Raw genomic sequence first — 12,311 nt, forward strand, 5'->3', positions numbered from 1 at the left:
GCAGGAAAATTCTCATCATCTCCATTTTTAATTAAAGATAGTATAAATATAAATAGTTTGCTGGGCACCGCTGGCTCACGCCTGTCATCCTAGCTACTCAGGAGGCTGAGATCTGAGGATCACGGTTCAAAGCCAGCCCAGGCAGGAAAGTCCATGAGACTCTTATCTCTAATAAACCACCAGAAAATCGGAATGGCGCTATAGCTCAAGCAGAAAAGGGCTCTCCTTGAGCTGAAGAGCTGAGGGACAGCGCCCAGGTCCAGAGTTCAAGACCCACGACTGACAAAAATAAATAAATAAAATTCCAGGAAGCCCTGGTGATGACCCTCACAGCCAGCCCCATGTTGCTGGCCCACTGCTGGGCAGGCTCTGTACGGGAGAAGCTGCTGTCTCTGGGCAGGAAGGACCTGGGGCAGGCAGCAGCGTGAAGTGTAAGGGACCCAGGGCTCCTGGAGGAGCTCCGAGTAGCACCAGCGCCGCACACTCGCACAGCACCCTAAACTCCACAGAACTCAGAGGTCCTCCCAGGCAGGAAACTGAGGTGGCATCAAGTCAGGTGACTTCCCAAGACTACAGCAAGACTGTTCTTTTGTTTTGCTTTGCTTTTAAAAGCATAGGTATTGGCCTTGGTGGGGAAGAGAAGATTGATTCGAGGAGGGTTTTTTTAAGAGAAGCAGGAAGAATGCAAGGTCTGAGAAAGGAAGCAAGGGACAGGGCAGGCAGGGGCACATTTACAGCGTGGGGCAGGGGTGGAGGCTGCTCCCCAGGCTTCCTCTTGGGGGGCATGCTGAAGGTGAAAAGGGGCATGTGTCCAGCAGGCTGGGCAAGAGAAGAACTGTAGCTGCCGAGCAGCTGGCGGGGGGGGGGGGGGGGGGCTGATTGTTTCCCGGCCGTGGAGCAGAGGTCTAGGATTTGGAGGTGGATGATAGTCCCGGAGCAAGAGCGGCAGACAGGGAGGAAGAGGCTGGCAGGGGACAGAAATGCCTGATGGGAAAGTTCTTGGCTCTTGGCAGTGGTGCATCTGTCCATCTGTCTGTCTGCCTGCCTATCTGTCTGCTTGTCTGTTTGTGTGCCATGGGAAGCAGAGCTGAATTCCCAAACGCCTCTCCATGAGCACTTGCCACAGCTGTCATTGAACTTGAACTGGTTTCACAGTGGAGGTTCACAGGAGGAGACAGGCTTGGTGGACACTAGCGGGGCCCAGGGGCAGGCTCCCAGGCTGCGCAGGATAGCAGCTAACTATATGAAACCTGGCCTGTGAGCACCAACATTGAGATCTGGTGGAGAATTCAGGGCCCGTGGATTTGACGACTCCACTTCCTGGTGCCAACGGGATGCCACTCTACCACGGCCTTGCGCACTTTCTGGGGTGAGCGCAGACCACGGGAGCCTAACGTGCTGTAATTCTGTGAGTCCCTGGCAAAGAGGAGCCGGGTTCAGTGACGGGCACCCAGGAGCGGGAGGGAGGCCCGTGTTTGACCGCCAGTGCATGGCCTTGTGTGGAAAGTCACGTGGCAGATGTGACTCTCAGCGTGAAGCCTGCTGGGACTGTCGGCCTACGTCAGCAGCATCTGGAGGGACAGTCTGCTCGGACGCTGGCCTTGCACGTGTTCTGGGGCTGGTGGGGGTGTGAGCTTGGTCTGAGTGTTCCAGGCTTGCCTCACACGCGTGAGGCAGGTGCTCCACCACGTTGGCCACTCGGCCAGACCTTTGACTCCAAAGCTCTTTCTGGCTCCTTGGCATCTGCGCTCCAGGCCTGGCCTTGAGAAGCCTTCACACGGCCCTGGCACGGCCCCTTTCTCCCCTGCCTGGGTTTGTTCCCTGCTCCTGGGGCCATGAGGATGGAGGTCAGCAAGACCCCATTTAACTTGCCCGGCCACCATTGTCACTGTGGCTGCTCCGCGGGGGCCGGCGAGGCCCAGGACTCACCTGGGAAACCCCAGCTGGACACAGGCGATGGTGGCGTAGTGTCCTTTCCAGTCGTCTGCGCACACGGTCCTCCACGAAGCACTCACGAACACCTGGAGCGCGGCGTTCCGGCCGCTCACCCGGACTGGCCGGGCACAGGGAGGGGGCTGTGGTGGCCAGCACGGGCTGGAGGCCAGGGCAGAGGCCGCACCACGGCTTGGCCCGGCCTGACCCACTCCTCACCCCCAGAGCGACCTCAGAGCAACGCTGCTCCTCACTGCCCGCACCGGAGACCTCGCGGAGGTGTGGCTGATAGCCGGGATCCCCCACGGGGCTGGCCGCCTGAGCCCAGCTCGCGTGGGGTGGAGCCCAGCGGAGGGCAGGACGGGATATGCCTGGCACCCATTTTGCAGGGGGGGAGGTTGGCGTTGGTTCTAGAAGCTTCCTGCTGCCGGTGACCTTACCACATCGGAACTCATCCTCCCCATCTTTGCAGTCCGACACTCCGTCGCAGCGAGCTGTCAGTTCTATGCACTTAAAAGACGAGCGGCACCTGTACTTCCCCGAGCAGTCGAAGTGGACTGAGAAGAGGGAGAGAGCCGCGCGCGTCAGTGCCCGCACGCCAGTGCCCGGGCGCGCCAGTGCCCAGGGACAACGACGCCCATGAATAATGAAGCGGTACTGAAATCGCACCCCAGCCGGCTCCCCACGGCCCCGTCTCTGTGCTGAATTCCTGTGCTGACTTCGCCTCGCTCCTGCTATGCAGCCTGGCCCGTGAACCGTGACTCGAGGGGACCTGAGACTCCACGGGGCTCGGGGTCAGGAAAGAAACTGCACGGCCGAGCCTGGGAGCCAGGAGCCTGCCTGAGCTCTGCCCAGCCGCCCCAGCGCCTCCTCCTTCCTTCTCTGGGCCAGAAGCCAGCAAACTCAGGGACCACACGGCTGAGCAGATGGCAAATTAAACTGACCTGCGATCCCGTTGTGGGAGGAGACAAATGAGAACTTGTTCCCTATTAGAGACCCTTCTTTCCATGACCCATTTTCTCAAAAGCCACATGCGCCCCACTAGAGACATTGCTGGTGTGCCTGGAGAGTGTGAATGGACGCCTTTGTCCCCTCTCCCGGGGCTGGCACTCTGCCCTCCGGCCGCGTGGGATCCTGTTTCACCAGCTGCCTTCAGAAACTTCTAGCTGGGCAGGTACCCCAGCGACAAAGCCCTGGGTATGGCCAATGCCGCCCCCCGCCCCCGGCGGGCCCCACAATGGCTCATACAACCCCAAGTGAGCAGCCCGAAAAACACACCAGCTGCCAGTGATTAAGGCCGGACCGCAGCGAGGGCGGATGGGAGAGAAAGCCCGTCCAAGCGTGAATACCTGAGCCGGCATTCGAGAGACTACTAAATAATGCCTGTACTCACTGCCCAGCCCGATGGCCAGCGCCAGGATCAGTGCGATGAGCCCCACAACGATGATCGGAAAAAACTTCAGGGGCAGGAGAGACAGGATCTGGGCGGCCACCGCGTCTGCATCTGGAAAACCAACGTTGGGGAGGGAGGCCCAGAACATTCCATTTTGAGTCACACAAAGCAAAGCTTAGCTCTCGGCTCCCTGTCACCTCTCTGCGGACAATGTCCCCCAGCCAAGGAAGCTGGCCTCCTTAGAGAAAGAGCCACCTTCTCTAGAACGCTGGCCCAGCTCCACCTGTCCTTAGTTACAGGACGGGGGCTGTGGGCTGAACCATGTCCAGAAAGCAGTGGCTGAGGCGCTAACCCGACGGAGCTCTCAAGGTGGATGAGGTCCTCAGGGTGCGCCTGGTTAGGGTGACTCGCGCCCTTCACTAAAGGGGGAAATGGGGCACAGAGCCAGACACGCACAGAGGGAGAACGAAAGGAAGGCGCTCAGGGGGACAGCATGCCGTGTGAAGAAGGAGGCCAAGAACAGAGGAGCACCCTGGGCAAGGCCAGGAGAGACCCCAGGGGATTCCAGAGTGCGCAGGGACCTGCAGAACCCTGGATCTCAGAACCGAGACAATAAGCTCCTATTTCATCCACCAGGGACACCAGCTCAGCACACATCCCTGCAGAGAAATGCCAGGCAGAGTCTTGGTAGGAGAGGAGGTGCTGGGTCCCCTAGAAGTTCCTCAGACAGGACGCAGGCAGATCCTTCAACCCAGAGACACGGGCAGATTTTGTGCCACGCTGTCTCCCCAAGGCTATGCAGAGATCTCAGGAGACACAGTGTCCCTCCTGGCAAGGGAGCACAGCGGGGTAAATGTAACGTCTCTGCAGGTGTGCCTGCAGCTCCTTCACCCGGGATGCGACTGCGCCTTGCCCCGAGCTACAGACCACCGCACTGCCAGCCACACCCAGGCCTCTGGGGGCTCCGGGGAGGGCAGGACCCCTGGCCCACACCACCGGCTGGCCCGGAGGTAACAAGTCCCTTATCTCCGCCCCCTGCTGCCCATGTCCAAGGAAGAACACGCTCTCCTGTGGCTGTCCAGGGCGCTACGGCGTTCACCCAGCCCCGGGGGACACGCCACGATAGAGAAGGCTGCATAACCACTGATGATGGATGGACACAAGGCACAACTTTCAGCCTTTCTGAGAATGACCCCTGACTGGGAATCGGGGTCCGAATGACCGCATTAGCGGGCCCACTGCTGTTCAAAGTGACGGGGAATGCGCAGTCCGTAAGGGCAGGGGGTGGTGAATCAGGCTGACTACTCAGTTGTGTAAAATTGTAAATGTACAACAGAACACTTAAAAATGGATCGAATTGGCTGGGCACAGGACTCCGTAATTCCAAACTCCTCGGGAGGCTTAAGTCAGGGAGAAGGCAGCATGGGGCCAGCTCAGCCACAGACCTCATCTCAAGCAACACACCAGAGGCGGTGGCTCGCATCTATCGGGGGAGGGAGACCGCAGATCAGGCGGCAGTCTGAGGGCGGCCCGGGGCAAAGCTCAAGATGCTGGCAAGGCTCTTTTCTTCATTTGCATATATGTTCATCCAGGCCATATTCTTACTGAAAGGGGCCTATCAGGGCAGCCCTGCTCTGGCTCTCGGAAGCCCCGGCCCCAGCCTCCACCATGTCCCCTCTCAGCTCTGGGAGTCAGAATCCAACGGCCCCCGGGTCCCCACACGCAGGACCCAGCCTCAGCTCATGTCCTCAGACACTCGCTGACGGCCGGTCCCTGCTTCTCCACGCGGGGCGCCCTGGTCACCAAACCAGCTTTCCTCTTTCAGTGGCTGGGAATGGATCGGTGAGCGGCTGCTGGACTTTCATGGGGGCACCGAACCCCTCTGCTGCCCTACAGCTTGTTTGACATGTTCTGCAAGGGAGGGAAGCAGGCGGCCACCAAGTTTGGGGCTTCCTGGAGGGCTCTTGGATTTCCTGGCCGGGGTTGGGCCTCCTCCATGACTGACCGTCTGCCACGGAGCCCCGGTCTCCGAAAACCTCCACACAGAGAGCGAAAACCTCCCCAGGGCTGGCAACAGCGGAGGGCAACGCTCACTTCCCAAATACCCCCTCCCTCCACAGGTTCTGCGGACCCAAGGAGAAGGGTAGGCGTCCAGCTGGCCTGCGAGAGGCCAGGCACACGCCCCCCCCAGCCGCATCCGCCCCTCCCCAGAAGGACCCCACGGTCCCACCTGCTCCCACCTACCTGGCACAACAGGACTTATTTTCAAGTCATCAAGGCCAAAAAGCGATCGGAAGGAGAAGGGGGCTTCAGCTGCGGGAGGGTCATTCTCCCCCATGGTGACTATTTCAGGGCCTCTCGGGCTGGCCTCCACCTCCACCTCCACCTCCTGCACCCCAGAAAGAACAGAAAGCATTCCTTCTCCGGGAACGGTTTCAGCACCGGTGGGTCTCCGTGGGGGTCTAAGATCCTTGACAGCTGACAACACGCCCACCCGGGACCGATTCTTCACAGCTACCTATCTAGTAAGAACTCACTTCTAGATAACAGGGCACACAAAGGAGCATTCGTGTCATTCCACACAAATCTTAACTTTCCCATTGTTCAGCCCATCTTTTTACCCAAAAAATGCATTCGTTCTAAGTAGTTGTATAATTCAACGTGTCATCTGATAAGCAAGCGCATCTGATGGACGCGGCTCCTCCCTCCCCGCCCCCTCCCAGCCCCTCCCCCCTCCCCCCCCGCCCCCCGTCTTACTAGCTTCACGGGATAGACGTTGAGTATTACGACTCCATTCTCCCCATTCCCTCCCTTTGTCTGTCTGGCTCCTGGCCCTTGACCTTCCTCACAAACACCTGGAGTACTGGCTCCCTTCCACTCAGTGTCAACTCGTACGTAGTGAGCCCATCTTAAATCAATCGGATGCACGTCTTCAGAGACCAGCCCCCTGCCACGTAGACGTTACTGATCGCCATTCTTCACACGACGACTTACTTGCCACACACCTTCCTAGATTGTTTCTGTCTTCCCCACAGAAGCTCAATTCTTCATCTACCCACAGGCCCCTACCGTAAACGTAACGACTTGTGATACTCACATGATGTCCCGGTCCCAAAATGTGGAAGGCTGGGAGGGGCGGTATTAGTAGCTTCTCGTAAACACAGTCCTCCCCCTGGCTCACACAGAGGTGACCCAGTTAAGGATGAAAGTATCTGAGCCTCCAGGAGGCCAGCCGGGAGTTACTGACAGCCCCAGAGCCGCACTGGGGCTCTGCCAGAGAGAGGAGTCACCCCTCGAAACAGCGAGGAATCCGGGCCTGCCACCTTCATCCCCCTGACCCTGAGAGCCGCTGAGGGGACCCGGACAAGAAGAGCACTCCCGGGAGAATTCGAATTCCAGCCCTGGAACCTGCTCCCTCCATGGCCGAGAGCTACGGAAGCCCCACAGCTTGTGACTCGGACACTTGGGTCTATTTTTATCGCCTTCCTGCCGTCTGTTATAAAGCCTGGTGTTCCAGATGGAATTACCGGCCATTTAAAACCAACTTAGTTCACGGGGTCTTAGCCGACTCTAAGCCAGGGTGAGCGAAAACTATGGATTTCATTTTCATCACGGGAGTAGCTTACAAGTGTATCATGGAAAATGAGCAAGTTCACCTTTGCCTGTTTGGGGTTTTGATGCTTGCGAATGATCGCCTATTGTGAGCAGGTGGCAAACTAGTTTAGACAAAGAACAAGAATTCCTGGGAAATGTTTCCTGGGAGGTTGGGGGTTGGGGGCAGCCTGCCCTCGCTTACCATTTCTGGACCGGCCATCCTTCCGGCAGGGAGTAACTTCCTCTCTCATTCTAAACCCCAGCGTGCTGGGAGCCGCTGCCCAACGCTGAGTCCGTCCGGTGGGGAAAGAGTTCCCAAGTCACTCAGCCCTGCCACCGTCTCGTCCTCGCGGCCGGCCGATGGCATTGTGGCGGCTCCGTGTAACCCAACCTGGACGTAGCTATCAAGTAGCCCTGGCCGTATGGATGCAGCGGCGGGGGTGGGGAGGGTATCGCCAGCCTGGCAGGGCTCAGCAGAAGAGAGGCGCTGTCTTCGAGCCCCGCCCAGGGCTGAGCGGGCAGCCGCACGGGCAGTGGGCGCCTCGCCGGGGTCTTTGAGCCAGCCCCAGGCTCAGTCCCGCAGCCGCAGCCACAGCCGTCCTGCGCACACTCACGCTGCATTCTGCAGCAGCCTCTGTGTCCTGAGGGGAGGCGTTTCTCCACGGGACCTGCTGCTGGGAAGGGCTGAGTGTCTTTGGAAGGCCTGGGCTAGGCACATAGTCACACGGTACTGAGCTGACCTGGCACAGACTTGAGTGTCTGCCAGGAGACAGGCACAGAGACCCGGAGCAGACAGCAGGGCTGGCCATGCTCTCCCGAGGGGTCTCAGGTGGCAGGAAGTAGCGGTGGAAAGGGACCGCGGGAAGAAGAGGAGGGACACATCGGGACAGGTGGTGAAGACAGACTCCAGGAAGGAGTCTCCCGGTGACAGGATGACGTTAGCCCTGCGAGAGGAGAAGGAGGTTCTTGGGGTGGGAAATGTGGAGACCGCTGGGAGGGGGGACTGCTCAAGGTGTGTCGGAGTCACACACTGGAAGGCTGAATGGTAACCCCTTTGTGCCATGACTCAAAGAGAATTTCCTTTAAAAAAAAATGTTAACTGGGTACTAATTGCTCACACCTGTCCTAGCGACTCAGGATGCTGAGATCTGAGAACTGAGGCTCAAAGTCAGCCCAGGCAGGAAAATACAAAGAGCCCAGAAAAACCCAGCTGCTCTTGAAGAAGGCAAAACACAATTGTAACTAAAGGCACAGAAACGGACACATCATGGACCAGAACAGACGATTACACACACAGTGTGTAACATGCCATCATCACCCTATGAAACTTGGGGGGGGGATGGAAAGATCCTGTCAGTGGGGAGGTAAGGGAGAGGTGGCCCTGCCTCTCAGGAGCACAGCGGGGGCCTCCTCACGGTCATAGCTGCGAGGTCACCGCCGTGACCTGGTCCACGGAGCGCGAGAGACGCTCTTCACCAGTGCAGGTAAATGACAGCTTCCTGAACAGGATATGGGAAACAGTAACTAGCATGCCCACAAAGAGATACAGAAACCAAACAACCTAATGGGGGAAAGAAATGAGCAAAGATCTGAGCAGCACTTCCCCTGGGGCGTACTAAATGGCCAATAGGCTTTGGAAATGTTGTGAAATATCCTTGCAATTCAGAGAAATGGAAATTAAGCCACAGTGACACATCACTTCATGCCCACCAGGCGGTGCAGCCACCGGAAGCTTCCTCCTCTGCGACTGAGGAGACAAATGACCACATTTGCCCAAATATGTATCAACAAGGAAACAGACAAGTGAGTTACGCTACTCTTGTTTCATATAACGCTACACAGAAATGACAGCAACCTATATGCGACCGTGCAGGAATTTACAAATGCATTTGGAGGCAAAGAAACTAGCTGCGAGGGACTGGAGGAGAGGAACTCACGGTAGAGCACGTGCCTAGTGTAAGCGAGCCCCAGGGCGTGATCCCTACACTGAAAAATAAAAAGAAGAAAGAGCACGTGTTCTAGTCATCTGCTCAGTGAGAAAGTAGCGTGGTGATTTCCTTCCCAGGGAACAGAGAATATAAACATGAGGAGGTCATGCTTCTGAGATGCTTAGAAAATTCTAGAGTAAGCTGGGCACCAGTGGCTCACACCTGTCATCCTAACTACTCAGGAGGCTGAGATCTGAGGATCGAGGTTCCAAGCCAGCCCAGGCAGGAAACTCCATGAGACTCCTATCTCCAATAACCCACCAGAAAACCAGAAGTGGTGCTGTGGCTCAAGCGGTAGAGCGTCCACCTTGAGCTGAAGAGCTGAGGGACAGCGCCCAGGCCCAGAGTTCAAGCCCCATGACCAACAAAGAAAAAGAAAGAAAGAAAGAAAGAAAGAAAGAAAGAAAGAAAGAAAGAAAGAAAGAAAGGAAGGAAGGAAGGAAGGAAGGAAGAAAGAAAGTTCTAGAGTGAGGCCTCAACCTTGCACGATTGCTTTGCCTTTCTTTTTTTTTATTTCCTTTTTATCTTGGAGTGGTTGTACACTGGCGTTGCCACTCGACAAACATAACAGTTGTCCCTTTCGTCATTCTCCCCGCATCCCTCCCAACCCCACCCCTGCCCTCCAGGCCACCAGTCCTTTCTAAGTTTTATCAAGGAGTTATTTTAATTAATCCACCAGGATAGGTGGAGAGAGAGAGAGACAGAAACAGAGACAGAGAGAGACAGAGAGAGAGCACTCCCCAGGCAGGAAATGGGGGCTGGAGACCCTGTCACTCTGTTGTATAGGTTGAGTGCTGTGCCTAGGGGCACCTGCCCACACCACCCCACCCCAGAGGGTCCCCGACACGAGCACGTGTCTCCCCAGAGAAGGGGGAGTGCGTCCCCTGGGAAGGGGGCTCCTTGGGCTGCAGATTGCTGTGTGTGGGTACTGGCAGATTTTTGGGGTGCACACTCACTCTCTAAAAAGACCTCAGGCTGTGCACGTTAATGTCTTCAGTTTCTAGGGGAAGCACGTGTCAATGGACAATTGGGAGAAGCAGCAGATCCTTGCAGATGCGGCATGGACGCGTCTCCACACAGGGGCGGGTGTCTCTCCACTCCGTGGAGTGCGGGCCCCCGAGCCCACTGCGGTAACCGGAGGCTGGCAGAAGCCGTGGGCAGCCCCACGGAGGGAGTTCAGAAGACCCATCATTATGCAAACAGGATAAGAGCTCGCGTCAGCCCTGAAAGGCTTGAGGTTTTCCTTGGCGGCCTCGGCTGTCTCCTCGCAGCTAGCAGGTGCCTCTCGCCCTGCGGGCAGGAAGAGATGGCAGCTGGGGAGACGCAGCTCTACGCCAAGGTCTCCAACAAGCTCAAGGGCCGCAGCCCCCCCTCGCTCCTGGACCCCCTCCTGGCCATGGGCTTCCCCGCGCACACCGCGTGAGTACCGTGGCCGGCTGAGCTCCTGCAGCCCGGCCGGCCAGGCAGAGTCAGAGCCCACCTGGCTCCTTGGACAGAACTACGGGACGGGCCCAGGGCGCTGGCGCCGGGGAGGGTGCCTTACAGCGCAGGCTAGCGTCCCCAGCAGGCCCTTTCTGCTTTGGGTGCACGAGATGATCTTTACCTCTGAGAGACCAACTCCACCGCGGGGTGGACGGGGACCCCAACACAAGCTGGGTTGTCCTGGCTGTCCCCGCCCTGTCCTAGGGGGTTGGAGGAGCTTGAACCTCTTTTTGCAGCCCAGTGACTCTGCAGGTGACATTAAAGTCATCTCAAACTCTACTGTGGGTCTCTAATGCTAGGGCCTTTGGAGACACATCAGACCCATCAGTTTCTAATCGGCACAGGAAAAGCCGTTTGTACGGGGATGGTCCAGGATGGAAACGGATAGGGAAGGAATTGTAGAAAGGGCCTGGTGTGGCGGCCCACCATTAAGCCTCAGCACACATACTGAGGCTGGAGGACTAAGACTCAAAGTCAGCCTGGGCGACCTGGGGAGAGCTGTCTGGATAAATAATAGATAGGTTTCAAATGGCTAATAAAAAGAAAGGAAAGGGGGGTCGGAGGCATGGCTCAGTCATTAGAGCTCTAGCCAATGGGTAAGAGTGGCCCATACCAAGTTCAAGTCTAAGTCTCAGACCTATAAAAGAAAAAGAAATAAGAAAGGAAAGGAGAGGAGAGGGAAAGAGAGAGCAAAGGGAGGGAGCGAGGGAGGTGGGAGGGAAGCCAAGGCAAGGCCAGAAGGGTACTGGGCCACTCTGCTCATCCAAAGAGAAACACCTCCACACGAGAACATTGAGCACTGGGAGTCTCCCATCAGACAGGGATGAAACAATGCTGACCCCGGCTGTAGCTCTCACAGCAAATCTGCTTCTTAACGCTGGTCCCTTGGAGCTAAGAAGTAAATATACATTATAAATACATGTTAGGTGACCTCGGGGTTAAGGGAGGTAGCTCACCTTCAGTGCTGTAACAAAACCCGGCCCATTCTGGAGGAAGGGCCTCCAAGCTGAAGTACCTTTTCTCTTTCCCTGTCAGGCCAGCCTCTGCACCATCAGACAGGCTTCTGCACCATCAGACAGGCTTCTGCACCATCAGACAGTCCTCTACACCATCAGACAGGCCTCTGCATCATCAGACAGGCTCTGCACCATCAGACAGGCCTCTACACCATCAGACAGGCCTCTGCACTAGCAGACAGCACCATCAGACAGGCCTCTACACCATCAGACAGGCTCTGCACCAGCAGACAGGCCTCTACACTATCAGACAGGCCTCTACACCATCAGACAGGCCTCTGTACCAGCAGACAGACCTCTGCATCATCAGACAGGCCTCCACACCATCAGACAGTCTCTGCACCATCAGACAGGCTCTGCACCATCAGATAGGCCTCTGCACCATCAGACAGGCCTCTGCACCATCAGACAGGCCTCTATACCATCAGACAGACCTCTGCACCAGCAGACAGGCCTCTACACCATCAGACAGGCCTCTGCACCAGCAGACAGACCTCTGCACCATCAGACAGGCCTCTACACTATCAGACAGGCCTCTACACCATCAGACAGGCTCTACACCATCAGACAGGCCTCTACACTATCAGACAGGCCTCTATACCATCAGACAGGCCTCTATACCAGCAGACAGACCTCTGCACCAGCAGACAGACCTCTGCACCATCAGACAGGCCTCTATACCAGCAGACAGACCTCTGCACCATCAGACAGGCCTCTATACCATCAGACAGGCCTCAGCATCATCAGACAGGCCTCTACACTATCAGACAGGCCTCTACACCATCAGACAGGCTCTACACCATCAGACAGGCCTCTACACTATCAGACAGGCCTCAGCATCATCAGACAGGCTCTGCACCATCAGACAGTCTCTGCACCATCAGACAGGCCTCTGCACCATCAGAC

The 12,311-nt window shown here is 57.0% G+C and overlaps 2 protein-coding genes across 3 annotated transcripts in view; one reads left to right on the forward strand and one right to left on the reverse strand.

Moving 5' to 3' along the window:
* Window positions 1–5,702, reverse strand: part of Tmprss3 (transmembrane protease, serine 3) — a 16,674-nt gene extending 10,972 nt beyond the window's left edge. Inside the window, exons 1-4 of the mRNA XM_013027371.1 lie at window positions 5,570–5,702; window positions 3,326–3,436; window positions 2,373–2,489; window positions 1,930–2,053 (exon numbers count right to left, since the gene is read on the reverse strand). Coding sequence (XP_012882825.1) covers window positions 1,930–2,053; window positions 2,373–2,489; window positions 3,326–3,436; window positions 5,570–5,663 — 446 coding nt within the window. The 5' untranslated portion in view covers window positions 5,664–5,702. The remainder of the gene's footprint in view (window positions 1–1,929; window positions 2,054–2,372; window positions 2,490–3,325; window positions 3,437–5,569) is intronic.
* Window positions 5,703–10,160: 4,458 nt separating this feature from the next.
* Ubash3a (ubiquitin associated and SH3 domain containing A) overlaps window positions 10,161–12,311 on the forward strand; it is a 31,558-nt gene continuing 29,407 nt past the window's right edge. For both annotated transcript variants that reach the window (XM_013027410.1, XM_013027411.1), the window contains exon 1: window positions 10,161–10,326. In XM_013027410.1, coding sequence (XP_012882864.1) covers window positions 10,214–10,326 — 113 coding nt within the window. In that variant the 5' untranslated portion in view covers window positions 10,161–10,213. The remainder of the gene's footprint in view (window positions 10,327–12,311) is intronic.

This window comes from Dipodomys ordii, unplaced genomic scaffold (assembly GCF_000151885.1).
Source record: "Dipodomys ordii isolate 6190 unplaced genomic scaffold, Dord_2.0 Scaffold103, whole genome shotgun sequence".
In the NCBI taxonomy this organism is placed as follows: Eukaryota; Metazoa; Chordata; class Mammalia; order Rodentia; family Heteromyidae; genus Dipodomys; species Dipodomys ordii.